The following is a 21631-nucleotide window of genomic DNA, read 5'->3' on the forward strand; positions in this document are numbered from 1 at the left end:
GTTTAAAATACTAGTTTAAAATGTCACAAAACTGGTGTAACGTCCCTGTCTGTATGTAATCAAAGTTGTTTGACTTTACTTCAAGCCATAACTCGCATAGTGACATGTCAAACCAACAACAGAGACCAAGGAGCTTTCCAAACAAGTCATGGATAAAGTGGTAAAGAAAACTGATAAGAAGAAGGTTACAGAAACTTTCCAGTTGCTGATTATCCATTTGAATCTGTTATTAAAAAATGGAATGTGCTTCATATCATCCAGTTACTACCCAGCTCAGGCAAGCAAGAAACTGATTAGAAATGACATTGTAAAGCCAACAGTTACTTTGAAAGATTTGAAAAGTTCTATGTTCGTACATCGACAATATCGCAGTCCCTACACAAAGCTGACCTGTATAAGTGAGTAGCAAGGAATAAATTACTGAAAAAAAAAATCGTTTTAAATTTCGTATGGAATCTGTGACAAAGCATGTAAAGACATGTGGCAGAGGATTTTGTGGTCAAACGAGACAAAAATTGAACCTTTTGATCTACATTCAAATCGCTACGTCTAATACAAGCCCAACACAGCACATCACCCAGTGGATACTAACTCTCAAGTATGGTGGTAACAGATTATGTTACACGCATACTTCCCTTCAAAAGGGACTGGGAAGCTTGTTAGGATTGAGGATAAGATGGATGGTGTAAAGTAATGGCAAATTCCAAAGAAAAACATGCTTAGATCAACCGTAAATCTAAACATTAGTCGAAAATTTACACTTCAGCGGGACAATGTCTCGAAGCATAAGGTCAAAACCACACTGGAGTGGTTTTAAAAGAAGAAAGGGAACGCCACGGAGTGGAGCAGTCAAAGTTCTGACTTGAATCCAATGAAAATTAATGGCGAGCTTTGAAGACTGCAGTCCATCAATGATCCCCAACAAACAATCATAATAAAATTGGAACAATTTTGCCAGGAAGAATGGACAAATATTAGATCATCCCATTGAGCAAAGCATATAGAGACCTATCTAAAAAAGGTTCATTATAGTAATTGCTTGTAAAAGTGCCTCCACCAAGTACTGACTTAGGGGGCTGAATATTTACGAAATCAGAAATTTTCAATTTATTTATTTTTAACAGTCTTTGACATACAACCTCTTTCACCCATAACAGTGTTAAGTTTGATCATTAGAGTCTCGAATACAAACAAGTTATAGAGTCTCAAATACAAACAAGTTACTTAACAAAATTGTTTACATTACTTGTAGGGGTGAATCCTTTTACAAGGCATGCACACACATACACGTTTCACAGTAGGGAACATTTTGCCAGTTTCCTCGAGCTATGAAACAACTTTGAAAACCAAACATGTTGTGCTGTGTCTAGTTTCTTGTTGACTTGTAAATTTATTCAGTATCATCCACTCGTATACATTTCAGAAACGGTAAGGTAAGCATCCATACATTACTCTTTTAGAACGGTAAGGTAAGCATCCATACATTACTCTTTTAGAACGGTAAGGTAAGCATCCATACATTACTCTTTTAGAACGGTAAGGTAAGCATCCATACATTACTCTTTTAGAACGGTAAGGTAAGCATCCATACATTACTCTTTTAGAACGGTAAGGTAAGCATCCATACATTACTCTTTTAGAACGGTAAGGTAAGCATCCATACATTACTCTTTTAGAACGGTAAGGTAAATATCCATACATTATTCTTTTAGAACGGTAAGGTAAGCATCCATACATTACTCTTTTAGAACGGTAAGGTAAGCATCCATACATTACTCTTTTAGAACGGTAAGGTAAGCATCCATACATTACTCTTTTAGAACGGTAAGGTAGAAGGTAAGCATCCATACATTACTCTTTTAGAACGGTAAGGTAAGCATCCATACATTACTCTTTTAGAACGGTAAGGTAAGCATCCATACATTCTTTTAGAACGGTAAGGTAAGCATCCTCTTTTAGAACGGTAAGGTAACATTACATTACTCTTTTAGAACGGTAAGGTAAGCATCCATACATTACTCTTTTAGAACGGTAAGGTAAATATCACTCATTACTCTTTAGAACGGTAAGGTAAGCATCCATACATTACTCTTTTAGAACGGTAAGGTAAGCATCCATACATTACTCTTTTAGAACGGTAAGGTAAGCATCCATACATCCATACATTACTCTTTAAAAAATTTTGAAAAAAAAACTGAATGATTTTGAGATAGAAAGTCAAAATCCAAATATTTACTTATTATGGATAGAATGTAAAATTAACAGTCGCTTCCTGCAGGGATAGATCCAAGATATTCAAGGATAAGTGTTCATAATGAATCAATATGAGAGAGTCGTCCAAGGAGATTTGCCTCCATTTCTGAAGCAGAAGACTTTTTGGAATCTCTCTAATTCACAGTACTTTTCATTGAGTTTTGCCAGTTTCTCCTTTTTTTATGCAAGTTAAAAATAAGAAATTAGAATGGACAATACTTTCTGGTAATTTCCACGAGTAAGAATAAATAGGGTCAGGTGACCCTGCCCCTGCCACGTGGTTTGGTTTGAATTTCGCGCAAAACTTGTTTGTTTTCTCGCGCAAAGCTACTCGAAGGCTATCTGCGCTAGCCGTCCATAATTTAGCAGTGTAAGGCTAGGGGGAAGGCAACTAGTCATCACCACCCACCGCCAACTCTTGGGCTACTCTTTTACCAACGAATAGTGGGATTGACCCTCACATTATAACGTCCCCACTGCTGAAAGGGCGAGCATGTTCGGTGAGACGGGGATTCCAACCCACGACTTTCGGATTACGAGTCGAGTGCCTTAACCACCTGGCCATGCCGGGCCACTTACCTCAGGAAAGACGTCAATTGTTGGAAACGGTTCAGAGAATGGTGCTGAGATGGAAGGGGTTGTTTGTCATACAAGGAGAGACTTAAATTTTTGAAATAGTTTTCTCTCGAAAAAGAAGAACTAGAGGGTATTCTGAGTGTTTAAGATCGTAAAAGGAATTCATAATGTTGATACATCATCATTTTTATATTTAACAGTGAAAATAGTAGGTCTAGGGAACACAAGTATACATTTCGGCAGGGTTGGAGTCATCTCTAACCAAAACAGTTTCTATTTTTTCTAATGGGGTGATTGACTTTTGGAATGGATTGCCTTCGGTTGTTGGGGAGGAAATAAATGTAAGTTAGTTCAAGAGTAAGCTTAGTAAGTATACGAATGATAAGGGCTGACTTCAAGATTTATTTATTTATTTATTTCTAATGATTTTAATTTAGTTTAAAGGACGGAATAGCCGAGATGGACCAATACTCCCTCATTGTTCCAAAATGTTACGTCATAAGATGCGTCTCGGTTTACATGGTACTGCAAGAACCAATAAAAAGGCTGTTTAGAAACAAATATATACTTGCTGTAACTTTGTTAGAGGATTAATTTAATTTGTTGATTGAGAGCATGGAAAGCGTACCGAATACAGTGTCTTGTATTTCAGAATAATGTGTCTTTTTAACGTACTGTACTATGGATAACTTTCATAAATCAAACTTTCTGATTCTCAGTGTGTTTTTGGTTAATTAATACTAGTAGTATTTAAAACACAATACTTTAAAGTACAGAATTGTCTTTACACTCTCCTAATATGTATTATATATAACAACAACGTAATGCTTCTTCCAGAACGGAAATCTTGAAATCATTATAATAAAGCTAGTTGTTCTGTCTGCTATTATAGGTTTACATATGGTTGGGGCCCGGCATGGTCAGGCGGTTAAGACACTTGACTCTTAATCCGAAAGTCGTGGGTTCGAATCCCCGTCACACCAAACATGCTCGCCCTTTCAGCCGTGGGGGCGTTATAAGGTGACAGTCAATCCCACTATTCGTTGGTAAAAGAGTAGCCCAAGAGTTGGCGGCGGGTGATGATGACTAGCCGCTTTTCCTTTAGTCTTACACTGCAAAATTAGGGACGGCTAGCGTAGGTAACCCTCGTGTAGCTTTACGCGAAATTAAAAACAAACCAACCCAAGGTAAGGAGCCCAAAACCAAATACAATACTTCAAATGCGGCCTAACCAGCGACCTATACAACGAAATTATAACAACGAATTCTTTATTGTTGAAGAAAAGTGGAACAAAAGCATTACTAATTTCCGAGAAAAGCGATTTTGGAATGCTGTATAATACTTAATACTTATTAGAGGCCCTGTATCACGATCAAACTTTCCTGGAAAATATTTATGATTTTCAATGTGTCTCTGACAAAATTTTGTTTACTAGGGCAATCACTTTGTTGTCTTTTGGATTTACTAATTTTAAATATGTCAATTTTTTATAATTACATAACATATCTAATAACAGGTTAAAAACTTAAGAAGTTAAAATTAAACTAGATATGCATTATATTAAAACGTTTCAAATTCTTCAGACCACAAACGTAGCAACAAACATGTCAGAAACATGTTTTATAAGCATCATTCAGTATTTTGTAATAGGCTGTTTGGACTTATGGAATCATTGTTGTTAGTTTTTTTTTAATTACAATCTGGGTCCTCTGCTGGGACAGCCGTAAGTCTGCGGATTTATAACGCTAAATTCGGAGGTTTAATTCCCCTCGGTGGATACATCAAATAGTCCAATGTGGTTTTTCTATAAGAAAAACACATATATACTAAATATTGTCCCATATTAATAAAGCGGTAAGTCTACGGATTTGCAACGCTGAAATCAAGGGTTCGATTCTCCTCGGTGGACTCAGGAGATAGCCCGATGTGGCTTTGCTATAAGAAAACACATATACTTAATAAATCTGGACATAAGTTTTCATGAATAAATTTAAGTTCGCTTATTCAGTAGATTCTAAGGAAGATGCTTTCAGTGTGTTTATTTTAATCACAAAGAAACGAATTATAAAGTTTTTTTCAGTGTTCGTGAAATCGGTCTCTGTGGGTTTTTCGATCACGATAACGCAAAAATAGGCTAAACTGGCCTTGTCTTCATGGTGGGGTTGAACCATGTTCGTAGCACAAAAACTACCGCGGTCATGTCTTCGTTATTTATGCTATCAGCACGCGGCCGACCCTCTGGCACGTGTCGCTTAGAACCACACTGCACGATTTTCCCACGCCTCCTATAGCGAAGCTCCTTTCCCCTTTCGACTTTACAGTGGACTTGGCCATCCAGGCACTTGCTGTACAAGCAAGAGATCACGTTTATAGCCAGTGAGAGAGAGTGGATCGTAGGTTTGGTGTATTTAACGCTGAATGTGAGCAACTGGTGGTACCAAAGAAAGTTCGTATAGCGAATCTTATCAGATTATAATCTCGCTACCCAAGATGGACATCTAAATCTTTTTCCTGATAAACTAAGTAAAAGTTTGGGAAAAATCGTAATCGACAATTTGTAGTTGTAGTGTTGAACTTTGGCTAGTTACTGGGGGATGTCGGTTACTTAAAGAAAGGGCTATCTCAGTTTTCAGCGGACTTTGATTCGGTCAAGAAATATTCTGCATCGACGTTATACGGTGGTAGTACCGATACTAATAGATACCAGACCAGATACTCTTCTGCGCCAGGATGCAGGCGTTTTATTAAACCCAAGTGACGTTTCCGATGGCTTGTCTCAGACTCTGGAATCTTTTTCTGAGGGTGATTGCTTTCAGTGTATTTTGTGCGTGCGTTTGTGGGGCGACTGACGAATGTGATTGGATTGGAAGGTAAATTAATATTTTCAGAAAACAGCATTAACTTTTATAACTAATCGTTCTTACTTTTAGTGTTAGAGTAAAACCTATTATGTTATATTAATACCATTGTAGTGGCAGTTACAGATTTGTCAAAATAATAATAGATCGACTAGTATTAATAGTCAGTAGTAATAATAAATTTCAAAGTATTGTACGCTATTTAAACATAGTAAATTTAATGACACTTAGTACTAAAATTACTAAATTTCTGTATATCGGTCTATGGAGTACAACTAGTTTACACGAAATCTGAATGTTTGTTGGTTTTTTTTGCAAGAAGAATTTGTGATTAGGCCTAATATATGTATCACAGTTCTTTTGGACTGCAGTGGTGACTGTTCGGTAAACAGTAATTCATGGCTGTGTATAAATGTATTCTTTTATATATTAGGTTAATAAAACGTAGAAGAAAGGGAAAGCTAGTAATCTATTCTTTTATCAGTTATTTTCGAAGTAAAATTTGGAGTCTCGTGCAATGAAAAACTAGACTTATCAAACTCTCATTGAAGTACAGAGAATCCGGGGCGGTTTTAATAGAATCGGGGCAAAATGCGACGATTCCAGTGTTACTAAACCGTCTGGCTGAGATGTGGGCGCAAGCCATGTTAGACGAGTTTTGTTTGTTTTCAGAACGTATTTGATTTGAAACTTCTCTTGTGGTATTGGGTGACGTTGAAGTAAGAAAATTATGCCAAGTTTAGTGTCTTATTTACGTCGATCATCTACGTTGACGCTGACCTTAAGTCCAAGCTCGAAAACGTCAATATAGTAAACAAAGTGTCACATTTAGTAAGTGAAGCTGGGAAGGAAATCCATAATTCTTTCGTTGTACACCGCAACACTGAATGTACTCGTGAAGTTACACTTGTTAACTATTTCAGTTTATAACAACGTTAAATATTACTGATTATTTAATAAAAATTCTTTGTAAGAACGTAATTTAAATTACTTAACCTTGCTACTTCAATACCACAGTTATTTGTGAAAAATAAAACATATGTACTTTGTTTTTTTTGCATTTTTTTAGACGAAATACACATAAAAGTAAAGAAACAAATGTAAAACTTAATTCGTAAGATAACATAGAAGAAGCTTAAATGATTGTCATGTTACATTAGGAAGAAAGAGAAATTTTGAATTTTCTTTACGCATGTATACGAGGAGAGTACATGTTTTTAAAAGCGTAAGGTTTTCGCGCTTCTTGCATACCTTTAGTTTAAACTGCACACGACTAGTTATTTTAAGAAACATATTCTACGTCAATCGTAGAATAAGCGGACGTGTAAATATATATTAAAATTCACAGAAATTTGAAGAGAGAATTTGGTTTCTAGAATTACAGGATAAGCGCGCTGTCTGCTGTAAATCTCTTCTCTGAGTACCATTTTATTTTACCAATTACAAATTGCTCGTTTTACACATAACTGCTTGTAAGTCTGGCTAAATGTGCTTGGGAGTGATGTTATGGTGGTTTTAGTTATTCTAATGTAAATATGGCCTGTTTAAGTGTAGTAGTTAGTGTTCGTATAACAAGTCTAAAGACGTGTAGGGGTCACTTAGCCTAGAGCCATGTTCATGAATTCTTTTATAAAAATAAAAATATCGATTTAAGTTTAAATCGTTTCTGAATTGAGCTATTTTTTGTTATATCACCAACGTTTTTAGTAGAATAAAGCTTTTTTATCAACGGAGACTAAATTGAGAAAGTACCGAAAGTTTCATGTTTTGTTGTCCTTATACTTTGTTGTATACTTTAAGAACGTAGACCATCAACAATATTAGGTTATACCTTTGCCAAGCGACATGACATAAGCCATTGTTTGGGATGTAGTGTTACCAAAATGCACTGGCTGTCAATACATTAATATTGTTAATCTAATTGATTTTTAACGATAATTATTCCATGAATACGTCACAAACTTGTTTCATGAATGGTCTTAATTTTTGTTGGCTTAGTAAAGAATTTACCAACGTATGACTGCCTTGAGTACACTTTTCTGGGTCTTTTGTTCGTCAAGCTTGACTTTGCAAAATTTATTTATTTCAATTAACCATGAAGTGAGAGGTGAGGGTATACTGTGGGGTGGGGAAGAAAGTACTTTCTACGTCATTTCTGATGGGCTATACAGATAATTTTTGTGTGTAATCCTGACACGTCTATCACTCCAAATTTTTGTCAGAAGTACAGAAAAATCCAACTTGCACTGATGAGAATGAATTAAGGTTTTAGTTGAAATAAATAATATACTTTTCAGTTAACCTTTACTGTAGTATGACTTAAATAGCCGTCATGTAGCGGTGCAACTTCATTAAGGTTTAGCGTACAAAATTATTTACTGTAGTAATGGACATCAACGTCATAAAGAATTAAGTGTATTTTATATCGTTTGTTTCTATTGCACATTTGTGTTGTAGCTTTACAAGACGATTATAGGAAGGGGCATAGAATGATTCACAGGAACAAGGTTATTATTTTTAACGTAATTACAACCATAGCTGGAAAGTGTGTGTGTGTAATTTCTTTTTTCTTTTTGCAATTACACATGCACAGAATGCATATGTAACATACAAGTCACAATACCTGTCACGTGCATGTTTCTGTAATTATGATAACATCATGTCTGTATACTGTAAACCATTTATATTGTTAATTACTCTTCCTTTCGTATTCTTTGTGTGTATTTTACATGACAGAGCAAAAAGATGTGAAACCAAAATATTAAGTTACACGCGTGTCTTTCAAACACTGCAAATTCCGGACTGTCACGTGCTTTACAAATGATTGGTTGTATCGGGATGTCAGTAACGCACGCCAAACTGTTGCTGTATTTGTCGTACTCGAATCGGATGTTGTAGGATCGCTTTGTCGTTTGATAACATTGTTTCGAGACTGCACAGGTTATTGGATTGTTCGTTGACGTAAATGCAACTATTTTAGGCCTAACATTGTTCTTTTAAACCTACAGAAAATTGGATGCGTCAGTATTTTACATCAAGTCAAAATATTTTTTTTTTTTTAAGAAAGGGAAAACAAACTAAAGTTTTAACCATTGTTACTCATTTCACCAATTAGTATCAGATTTGTTGTATTTTACGGTCCTCTGGACGTTTTCAGAGAAAAGTGTGTGGCAAACAAAAGTCCTGTAGTCGAGGTTTGCTTGTACGTCCTAACAGGACGTGTTTATTTCAACTGAATATATGTTTAACGTGTGTAGTACAAAGGAAATAAGAGTTTCAAGTTTTCATGGCATTTCAGGTGTTGTTACTCAAATTGCCAGGAAGTATCAATTTAAAGAACATGACAATGAACTTTTGTTGTAACACTGTCTGAATTATGAACAATGAAATTACATTTAAGACCATTTATTTAAACAACTTAATTTTTATCTAAATATTTAATTTTGAAAACGAAAATTACGCCATCTACATTAAATCTTGAGATACTATAATAATCGTTATTTCTTCTGATAACATAAAACAGGTTTTGATGACATGCAATCATTGAACATCCTACACTGAATTGATCAAGGCTGCTTTAGAAACAATCCAGCAACTTTTAACTTTGACGTTGTATTGTATTAATTGACATTGATTACAAAACAGTTTTAACTGTGAATTGGATGCAAGGGCTAATAACTTGGTAACAAGGGAATTATTGTAATTGTAACTTCAAAATATATTTTTCTTGATGATGAGAAACTCACTTGAAATACAAATGAATCTCAGAACGGCTGCTATGGGTAGTAATACTTTTATTGATAAAGTTTATCAATAGAAATGTGAATACGCATAGCAGCCGTTCTGAGATTCATTTTTACGTCAACAGATAGGTGACAGTAAAGTGAACAACTAAGCTTGTGGCATTACATGATATATGAGGAAACAATTTATTAACGACAGTAATGGTGAACAAACCTTTCATTTCAGATCGTGTGTTCTGACATATCTGGTCGTTCAAGATAATTTAGAAATTGAGTTTGGCAATTTACACTATGAACTATAACTGGAACACTGACAGTTGAGCTGTTGCTGAATTTCTGACTGGGAACCTTTTGCAGAAATCTGATAATCTATACCATGAACAGATTCGTCTTGAGAATTATTTATTTACATAATTATTAATACTTCTCACATTAGGGAGCGCCTTTTCCTTTAACTCTGTATTTGTAACAAAGTTACCACATTTAGTAATGCAAAAGTATTGTTGATTGATTGGAAAGTTTTCAACACTAACTTATAAGAAGAATTAAACTGTCTGCTTGTATATCACCGAAGTTAGTAAAAATAAACTGAAAATGAGCCATAAATTGACGTGTACGTCTTTTATTACGGTTTACAGCTTTTATGGTGAGATTACTTTTTAAAACAGGTACGTTGTAGTCACTGGTTCAATCATTATTTTACTTAATCTTACTGTGAAAGCTGTAAACTGTAATAAAACACTATCAGTAAGTAAGCTCGAAGCGAAACTAACATGGACATAACTCGTTCAACGCGTAACATTGTTGGTCTGACAAATATCGTGATGGTTTTGTCGTTCAGCGACGGTGTATAGGACTGATTATTCGTAACACGAAGACAAAAACTGAATTAAAAGCGAAAAAATAGTTTTTTTGTGATAAACTTGATGGAATTTTCGCTATTCATTTTAGTTGCCAGTATGGTTGGTGGTGACTGGTTAAATAGTGTGCGAGGAGTTAGCGCACGGACAAACAATTTCGCTTTTGTGTATATAGATGAGTAAGTGTGGATCTGTGAATTAACAGTTTAAAGAAATTACAAATAATGTGTACATTACACACACAAAACTGCTATATGAATGTTGAGCTGTTAAAAAACCTACAGAAGGCAAAACTAACGACCGGATCGTATGATGTGTCTACTATAACTAACGACCGACCGGATCGTATGATGTGTCTACTATAACTAACGACCGACCGGATCGTATGATGTGTCTACTATAACTAACGACCGACCGGATCGTATGATGTGTCTACTATAACTAACGACCGACCGGATCGTATGATGTGTCTACTACAACTAACGACCGACCGGGTTGTATAATGTGTCTACTACAACTAACGACCGACCGGGTTGTATAATGTGTCTACTACAACTAACGACCGACCGGGTTGTATAATGTGTCTACTACAACTAACGACCGACCGGGTTGTATAATGTGTCTACTACAACTAACGACCGACCGGTTGTATAATGTGTCTACTACAACTAACGACCGACCGGGTTGTATAATGTGTCTACTACAACTAACGACCGACCGGGTTGTATAATGTGTCTACTACAACTAACGACCGACCGGGTTGTATAATGTGTCTACTACAACTAACGACCGACCGGGTTGTATAATGTGTCTACTACAACTAACGACCGACCGGGTTGTATAATGTGTCTACTACAACTAACGACCGACCGGGTTGTATAATGTGTCTACTACAACTAACGACCGACCGGGTTGTATAATGTGTCTACTATAACTAACGACCGACCGGGTTGTATAATGTGTCTACTACAACTTTTCATAGCTGTTTCTAGTGTTGTTGTATATTTGCTACCGATTATTTAGGGTTGATTAATTTTAACACCACGACCAAAGTCGTCCATTTCAGTAGACGGTAATTAATGCAAGGTGTTCTAAAGGAGGAAAACGGCAGCTGTTGTTTTGATTTTTCGAAGAATGAATGGATAAAACGGGGTGAGTTGATAAACAGACGGATATGAATTCGGTTTGTTTGTTAAATAGTCAATAATAAAAATAAAATATGTTACCAGTGATGACATGACTTCATGTCAGAGACATTAAACTTTAAGCTCAGATGTATGTTATGAAATGTTTTAAAATGTTTCATGTAAAACAACAACAAAATATCGAAGACTTACGTTATGTCGTATTATTGTCATGTCCCTGCTCAGAGCCTGTGTTATGTAATGATTTAACTGGAAAACTCAAATATCCTGTCAGGTTTAAAAAAATTTAAAACTTGGTAGTGGAGGGAAGACTGGGAATCTCGCCAGCATGTGCAGAGACAGTTGTTTACAGCTAATCTCCGAATTACATTTCGACTATAATGCGTAGGAACTGAACAGGTTTTCAAAATTGTCACATGTATATACTCTATATGCATACAAGTTTCGGTTAGATTTTTCTTTGAGAATCGAGTCACTAATGTTGTAGTTTCGACACTATTATTAAGCTTTGGGACAGGTTTTAATCGGTTATTCAGTCACCGTAGGCTACAAGTTTTACAGAAGGTATATCTGTATTCAATTACGGAGATGTCCCCAATATGTTAATATACAATAGTTTTGGGGGATTTGAGTGTTGAATAAAATATTTTAGATTTGAACACTGATGTAAATTTCATAATGATAATAATGAGCCCTAATTAGAATTGTCGTCTGTTCATATACATCAGATACTAGATTCTAAAACAATTTTCTTCCAGGTGCAACAGGTTTTGTTGTTTTAATTTTATGTATATGTTAGTTATGTTTAGTGTTTTTCTTTACTCATAGTTTTCCATTAATGTTTCCACATAACTGACTTTTGCCCAGGATTCAAATTATGATTGGAACTTTTTTAAATGTAACGTTGTCAAAAGCCCAACGAATTTGAGACAGGGAAGTTTTTTTGTTTATTTCGAGCTTAATCGGTAATCGAAAGTTGCTGGTTTTATCCCGTGGCTTCTGAAGCAACTCCAAAAGGGATTTTTTAAAAAGAGAATTATAAATATTTCTTGTCTTAACCTACCCTCTTCTAGTTCTTTTCTCTTGAGGTTTGAGGAAAACCTTAAATGTAATCTAGTGTCCTTGTAAGACAACAGGCTCTACCAAAACGAAACCCTACCAATCTCTGCACGTGCATCCTCCATTATTTGAAGCCCCAGGTGTAGGGCAGGGCAGTTTACCTTTTGGTGGTCTCCCGCTGTCTCCATTCTGTGTCTTTCCCTCTTCCTTTCCTGACCCCCTTTCCCTGTCTTATTTGCCCTGCTAACTTTTAGGTGTGTTTTATCCGAGTCTTTCAGATGTTACATGTATACCTTGTAGCCTTTTCGGACCTCCCACATCAGAGATGTAAAATTACATGTCCTACTGTTTACGATTTCCAACTGGTTTCTTTTTTACTTATTGTCTTGTAACACATTTTTGACTTCTTTTTTTTTAACCTTTAAGTTATACATTCCTTACAAGTACACGGATCGTGTATATTTTTAAGATTATCCATTAATGTAAAAAAAAATCTGTTTTAATATTTGTACCATTTTAAGACATGCCTGTTATCTAAAAATAAAAGGGGAAAATATACCTACAGTCGGCCTGATGCAACAGTAATGACGTAAGAAATCTTAGGTACTCTTCGGGTTCATTTGTTCACTTTACCTTGATAATGTCTTTCTTCTGCATTTGCTGTAGACCCTAAACCGGTTGTTGTCTTTCAAACGAGTTAATATTAACAACAGCAAGAGGACCCGGTTTAAAACAAAACTTGAGAAACGAGACGTTTGAGGTTGGATCGGTTTAGTATTAATGTCTGTAAACTGAATAAAACTACTGGAAAACGTTCACTTTGTCAATGTATTATGAAATTTACATCGTAAAAAAACTATATCCCTTACCTCCTAAATGTCATTGTGATATTGGCTTGTTATCTTACAATACCGCATTCGATGATCTGTCCTAGATGTGAAAGAACCTGTTTCCACGTTCGTTATATACTACGTTAAACTTGCACGTAAGCATGCACAGGGGTGGGGTTCGTTTTTATAATCTCTGCAATAGGGGCCGTCTTGTCGGAGATAAACGCGGAAAGTTTCTAATCTTTTGTGATCTTTGTAAAACTCCCGCGAACGAAGCAACCCACCCTGTATTGGCAGGTAAGGCCACGGAAATTCGTGATTAGGGGTTACGAAGGTTATAATTACAGCGTTATGATGTGGTGTCTGTAGCCTTTCGACCACTGGCCACCCCGTTATGGTATTTAGGGCGCTGTAGCCATTGTGAGTGCTATGTCCAAAGCTTCTTTGATTCTTCATCGGGCTATGTCGTATAAAACGTCTTTGTGTGTTGTAATAACCAGATGGTATCAGTTTTAATGCAACAGGACCTAATAGGAGTAGACTACAAAATTTCTTGGTACTTAAAGTGCGTTCCCTTTGAAAAGCACTTTAGGGAGGTTGAGCACGTGTCTAGCAGGGGGAAATGCTGCTATGTTTTCCTGAATTTGTAGGTATTTGTTTAAAAGCTACGATGGTTTTTAGATGTTAGATAAAGATGTTTTGAAACCTTTTTATTTCATTATATTTTGCTTAATTGTTATCAGTATCTATAAGAATTTTATGGATCCTATGTGTAACAGGAAGTTGTACAGTCTACTTGGACACAATACGTAATATGTAGAATTTCTGGAATATAGAAATATAAATGCACAGTTTACCGGAGATAATACAGGTTTATAGGTTGTTTTGTATGCCAGGCTTGTAAATTTACATTTAGATGTATATCACAGTTGAAGTTTCGTGATGGACCGTTAGTTATTCCATAAACAACTTGATTCTTTATAGACTTGTTTACAAGTGGGCTCATGTCAGGGTTTTCCCACTAGCTAAATCTTTGTTATTAGTCACGTGCTCATTCACGTGACAACAAACAATGCACAGTGCTTTCCAACAGTATTCACTCTTGCCAGTGATGTCGCATTTTGAGGAAATAATAATAATAATAATAACAATTGTATTTGTTTTTATTCAACACTGATGAACAAACTGAATACTGTTATGGGTGAAGGAGGTTGTATACAATAACTACTTAATGGTTATTTAAGAACAGAAATCTTAATCATTATAATAAAGCTAGGCCTCAACATATAGTTGTTCTATCTAGCCTTCGTGTACCTTTGCGCGAAATTCAAAAACAAATTTTCATGGAAGACTGGAAAAACAGTTATAATTATTTTTGCAATTTTCAGTGAACCGCGAGTGCGTTTTGTTGGATATTGTTGTGTATACGTGTTTTTTATATAAATGAAACTGTAAAACACCAGCTTTTGTTTCATTTTGTAATTAAAGAATCATTTTTAAACTTCCGTTTCTAATAAATGTGAACAATTTATTATTTTATGTATAATAAAGTAGTATAATATTATAGTTTCGTACTTGTTACTGTTTGGAACAGCTTATAGCATTAACTTTCTGCTCTTTACGTGTTTTGGACATGAAGAAAACTAAGCAATTAGGAAGCAGTTTGTTGGCCCATAGTTATGTTTCCCATCAGCTAACCCATCAACTTTACGACCTGTATTATAGTTAGTGAGATTACTTGTGTCATAAAAGGAAGGAAATGGTGGCGCTGGTGTATCGAAGCCGTTAACTTAAAAGCTTGTCGAAAAAAGGTGGCTTTTATTATTCCGATTTAAATAGTATGTGTACTGTTCAAGCAAGTTGACATAGGTTTGTTTTGAATTTCGCGCAAAGTTACACAAGGGCTAGCTTCCCCTAATTTAGCAGAGTAAGACCAGAGGGAAGGCAGCTAGTCATTACCACCCACCGCCGACTCTTTGGCTACTCTTTTACCAACGAATAGTAGGATTGATTGTAACTTCGTAACGCCCCCACGGCTGAAAGGGTGAGCATATTTTGTGTGACAGGGATCTGAACTCTCGGATAGTTGGCATAGGGTTTATAGATCTCCGCTGACCTGTGTGACAGGGATCTGAACCCTCGGATAGTTGGAATAGGGTTTATATATCTCCGCTGACCTGTGTGACAGGGATCTGAACCCTCGGATAGTTGGAATAGGGTTTATATATCTCCGCTGACCTAAAGGATCGACCGTTTATTTGCTATTTTTCATCTCCTATCCATTTATTAATCTTACCAAGTTTCGAGCTTTTTTCAAATTATTCACAATTTAACCAGCTCCATAAATTACAAACCTTTACTGTTTAGCCGCACATCACCTCTTATCCACGAGCGGGTTAAGGGAAGATTGTTTTCCTTGATGATTAATTATTTATTCTCACTTGATTATTTTTACACGAAAACAACTGTCAGAGAAAAAGTGCCTACTTTTGTTTAGTATATAAACAGACCAGTACTTTACTAGTGAGAGAGGCAGAGATGTTGACATTATTTTATTATAAAAAGGTTGAGATTGATGTATAATCATACTCAGTTTTTTTTAAGCCTAGAATTTTTTTCATCATGTTCTAATAGTTACTACCATACCTTATTAACTTTTTATAAATTTATAAAAGATGGATAATAGCATAGTCTGGATTAGTTTGCAGATAAAGTAACAATGTTATCGGACGGGTATGGGTATCTTCATCCAATGAGTAAATAAAGGTTCTTGGTTGGATGCACGCTATGACCGCTCGGGATTGAGAAGCTAAATTTGTTTTTTTCCCCAATGAGTTAAGTTATTTTAAACAATTTTCATCAGTGAATAAAAATAACAATTTGTTATTGTTCTATAGTATTAATTTTTATTAGGAATGCGATATTTCTAGGTTATCTTCGAGGTTGCGTGAGATAATGGTCTGCATAGTTTGGAGGTATCTGACAAGAAATTATTTAGCGCCTTTATTGTAGCTGTAATTTCGTCGGTAATAGAACACTGGAAAAAACCGTGTAGTGCTGTGACAATATTTTTTTCGAACGCCTTTTACTAGTGGAGAACTTGCGGACGTTGGGTAATGACTTTATTGGTGGTATAAAGCTGAATAGCTGCAATTGAATTACTTTGACAAATAAATCGATTTACAGGTGGAGCCCTGAAGGCGCCACTCAAGAGTAAGTCGTGATACGAGTCCAACCACTATAAACAAAAGGATGGCACCTTCAGCGTTAGACCTACCACAATTGTCTGCTCCCGCAGGGCTCCGATTTGTGTGCCATAAACATAATGCCGCCTCTGTGTTTTTGGGAGACCTGTATGGGTTGCTTTCAAGCTAACGTAAAGCTAATGTATTATAATATCTAATACTTTTTGTTTTTATAATGATAGTTTATATTTGAATCTGTTAACTTTGACGCTAACTAGTTAGCTTTAAAATTTATAAATCCGTGATGACGAGAAAACCCACTTGTAGAGAAATATATATTTAAAAACGGCTGGTATGGGTTGAGAATTTTTTTTTTTTTTTTTTAATGTAGAGGAGCGAACAACGTTTCCACCTTCTTCGATCATCGTCAGGTTCACAAAGAAAGAAAGAGGTAACTGACCGGTGGCTGACCACATGTTTCAAGGGAGTTGTGTAATTGAGTGTGGGAATGTAGAGGGCGTGCTTAGATGTAAAATTATATTTATTAATATAGGTATAAAGGTGTTTGTTTGTATTGGTTTATTTTGGGCTTGAGTTGCTGTATAAGTAAGGATTATTTAATTTTGCGTTTGTTTATGTTTGTTTCTTTATTTAGTATTTGGGTGTTTTCTATGGTTACGTTGTGTTTATATGACTTGCACTGTTCGAAAACGTGTGGTGACTTTTTACCTTCTTTGAATCTGGTTTCCATTTTTCTACTTGTTTCTCCAATATAGAAGTTGTGGCAGTTATAACATTGTATTTTATAAATAATGTTGGTGTGGTGTTTGTCAGTGTAGTTTTTACATACTATAGATCTTAGTTTTGTGCTTGGTTTTTGAATAAATTTGGTATTAACTGGAATGTTATATTTTGTTACTAGTTTTTGCCAAATGTTTGTTATTTTTCTGTTGATGTCGGGAATATATGGTATGCAGCAGTATATGGTTTTGTGATTTTTTAAATCCTGGGGTATATTTACTTGTGTTTAGTTGATTTTGCTTTTTGTCCAGGTGTGTGTGTGTATAATGTTTTCTACGGTTTGTGGAGGAAACTTATTGATGTTGATGAAGTATTGTTTTATTTTATCTAATTCATCGTTAATTTTATCGGGTGAGCATAGTTTTATGGCTGTGTTTATTTGGTTTCTTAGTATGTTGAGTTTTTGTTCTGTTTCATGTGCTGAGTCCCAAGGAATGTATAGTTCAGTATGGGTGATTTTTCGGTGGATTTCTGTTTTAAATTGTGTATTGATTGGTTCTTGTAATTTTGAGGTTAAGAAATGATATTTGATTGCTTTCTTCCTGTTAACATGTGAAGTTAATGTTGGGATGTATAGAGTTAATGTGATTGAAAAAATTAAGTATGTGTTCTGTAGATGTGAATCCCGCAATCGTGTCGTCTACATATCTGTACTCAACGAATTTTCTCACAAAACCATCAACATAATTTCACAAAATAGAAACCTAAAAAATAATCTTACAAAAAGAGGCATTAATTCCGTTAAAAACCTAAAACAAGACAAAAACATAAATTATAAAAGCAGATAAAGGAAACGCTATAGTAATAATGAACACGAATGAATACATCCAAAAAATGAAGAACATTCTATCAGACACTAACAAATTTAAACCAATACACACAAATCTAACAAAGACGCACGAGACGCAACTAAACAAATTACTACTACAAATGAAAAAAGCCAACACAATTTCACAAACACTTTATTCCTACCTACGTAAAACCGACTCACGCACACCACAAATATAAGGCATCCCCCAAACCTCGTAAACCATTGTCCATTACGACCAATAATGTCCACATATGAATTGTTTAATTACAACCTTGGTAAATATATAGCATGGGCATTCTCCAAATATGTAACATCAGCCAGGTCATTCATCAAATACTCTTTTAATTTCAAGTCTAATCTTAATTAACTTAATCATAAAGCCTTAATGGCCAGTTTCGATGTTATATCCCTCTTTACAGAAGTTCCAACCACTGAAGCCTGCAAGATAGCCTTAGAACTGTATATCCGAGACCCTAACCCAGCAGTTGACATTCCCAGTAACCAATTAGCAACCCTTATAGAATTAATCACGATGAAGACAAATTTAATGTTCAACAATCACAACTATTTACAATCAAATGGCTTAAGTATGTGCAACCCAGTATCGCCAGTTCTAGCCAATATTTTTATGACACAAGTTGAAACACAAGCAATTAGCACAGCATTGCATCCACCACTATACTGGTACAGATATGTAGACGACACGATTGCGGGATTCACATCTACAGAACACACACTTAATTTTTTCAATCATATTAAATCTATACATCCCAACATTATTTTCTTCCTGTTCACATGTGAAGTTAATCAAATATCATTTCTTAACCTCAAAATTACAAGAACCGATACACAACTTAAAACAGAAATCCACCAAAAAATCACCCATACTGGCCTACACATTCCTTGGGACAGAAAAATAACCAACATTTGGCAAAAAATAGTAAAAAAAAAATGACATTCCAGTTAATACCAAATTCATTCAAAAACCAGCCACAAAACTGAGGTCCATACTGTGTAAAAACTACACTGACAAACACTACACCAACATTATTTATAAAATACAATGTGATAATTGCCACGACTTCTATATTGGAGAAACAAGTAGAAAAATGGAAACCAGATTCAAATAACACAAAAAGTCGCCTTCACACATTTTCGAGCACTGCAAATCAAATAAATACAACATAACCATAGAAAACACTCAAATACTAAATAAAGAAGCAAACATAAAAAACGCAAAATTAAAGAAGCCTTACTTTTACAACAACTCAAGCCCAAAATAAACCAATACAAAGGAACACCTTTATATCTATATTAATAAATATAATCAAACATCTAAGTAAGCACGCCCTCTACATTCCCACACTCAATTACACAATTCCCTTCAAATATGTGGTCAACTATCGGTCAGTTACTACTTTCTTTGTGAACCTGACGATAACCGAAGAAGGTCGAAATGTTGTTCACTTCTCTACATAAAAAAAAAATTTCTCAACCCAACCAGCTGTTTTTAAATATAAAATTTACAAATCTTTCAGGGGATACGAAATAAAACAGCGAAATGCGAATAGAGTACTAAACTATAACATTCATTACTGAATTATTTTTATAATGTATAATTAATTAGTGTATAAATTTAAGAGATGATCTTTTTAGATAAGAAATCTGCTACATTCAGAAATTTGTTTCCGAATTGTATTCTTACCTTTCAAAATACACATACATATGCCCAAAACGTAACTAGATTTTAACCGTATTCGTAGAATGGTTCCGAGCATTTTTACCAAGTACAAAATTTTCCCCTCGTAGCTCCATCTTTTGACCGATTTCAGATCTATTTACAGCTGCAGCTGTTATTGAGATGATTTTTCTATCTTTACGTTAACCCGCATGAGTGGATTAAAAGTTATTAGGAACACACTCATAAGAGTTTTCTCGTACAAAAATAAGACAAGAAAAGTATCCAGTTTCAAAGAAGGTTACGTTCTAGTATATTAAGCCTTAAATGTAGTAAACCTAATTTTACTAATGTGAAGTACAAGACCCAGTTTCTGATTGACCTTAATCTAATAAATAGCACATTAGGAATTCACATGTAATTACACTTTTCGTTGCAGTGTGAACAAGCAATACAAGCTAGATAGAAAACGTAAACTCAGACCGATCATAGAAGCTTCTGGAACTGGATGAATTGTAGAGAAAAGCTCCGGTTATTATACAATGTGTTCGTTTGTGTTGACATATCCACACATTGTGTGTAACTGTATTTCATTCGTTATGCATATTTGATAACAAGACTGGCGTTGTATTAAAAAACAACAACAAAAAACGCTCAAAATTAACACAGATTAGTAGAAGCAGCCACGATTCATGTTTTGATGAAAACTAACGTAACTATTGTAACAAAACGACGAGTATGATACCGTTTTAGGATTTTTTGCCTGTTAACGCGGGGTTCTGTCTGAGTAAAGGTTTCAGCGTCAATACAAGAACCTTCTTTGTTCGAAGTTCTGCGTCATTTCGGCTTCTGGTGAATCATTTGAAACGCTGTCCACGTGAGGTTCATGTCGAAGAAAAGGGAGTTTTCAAACAGAACGGTCAGAAGTGCCACTTGGTGTCAAGTTTCATCTTGCTTCCAGTGCCCGGCTGTCTGTGTCTTGAATGTCCAAATGACGTTACTGGAAAGTTATACTACGACCTTGATAGGGGTGAGGGGAGGTTGGCGAATAGTTGGTGGTGAGCGAGAACTGATAAGACAGCATACATGTTAATATTGTCTTGGAGGAGCGGGTCACAAAAATATGAAAAGGATAGATAGAATAAAAAAAAAAACTGATGTTGCTTAGGCTTAAACTCGTACGTGTGTTTTTCATTATCTCTGTTTTAATAGTCTGTTTTAGCAACCTACTTTCTGTCCATCATTACTACCTATCTCCTTGGGGGGTACTTTTAAGTTTTTTTATTGTTGCATGATAATAGGTAGATAATGTACGTATAGTGTGTTTTAAAAAATTACCAGAAATGCCACAAATAGCTAAGTGCTGCACCGGTGTTATGAAATGTGTAATTTATCCATTGTAATCGGACATTAAGCACGTGAGCTCTCAACACATTGCAACTTAACTTGTCCGTAATCACGAATGTTTAAATGTGTGTTATGTCATCAGTAATAAATGAATATCAAAAATTCTGTGTACTGTGATGTATGGTAACGAGGCTACAGTTGCTCTCGAAAGGCCCCTCGCTAGTACAGCGGTCTGTCTACAGATTTACAACGCTAAAATCAGGGGTTAGATTCCCCTCGGTGGGCTAAACAGATAGCCCGATGTGGATTTGCTATAAGAAAACACGTGCTTTCGAATGGTATAGCAATTATACTAGCACTAATTATTAAGTTGAAATAAGTTAGATTTGATCGTATCATGGCTATATGTCACAAAATCATGAAACACTTTGAATTATCATGGTACATTATTTTTCCAGTTTTTAGTTTTGTAGGTTGGATGAAA

General features: G+C 35.3%; 1 protein-coding gene across 1 annotated transcript in view; it reads left to right on the forward strand.

Annotated features, from left to right (window-relative positions):
• The first annotated feature begins 5171 nt into the window (after window positions 1–5171).
• Window positions 5172–21631, forward strand: part of LOC143254978 (meteorin-like protein) — a 30875-nt gene continuing 14415 nt past the window's right edge. Inside the window, exon 1 of the mRNA XM_076509921.1 lies at window positions 5172–5700. Coding sequence (XP_076366036.1) covers window positions 5597–5700 — 104 coding nt within the window. The 5' untranslated portion in view covers window positions 5172–5596. The remainder of the gene's footprint in view (window positions 5701–21631) is intronic.

The sequence above is a fragment of the Tachypleus tridentatus genome, chromosome 7, assembly GCF_004210375.1.
Source record: "Tachypleus tridentatus isolate NWPU-2018 chromosome 7, ASM421037v1, whole genome shotgun sequence".
In the NCBI taxonomy this organism is placed as follows: Eukaryota; Metazoa; Arthropoda; class Merostomata; order Xiphosura; family Limulidae; genus Tachypleus; species Tachypleus tridentatus.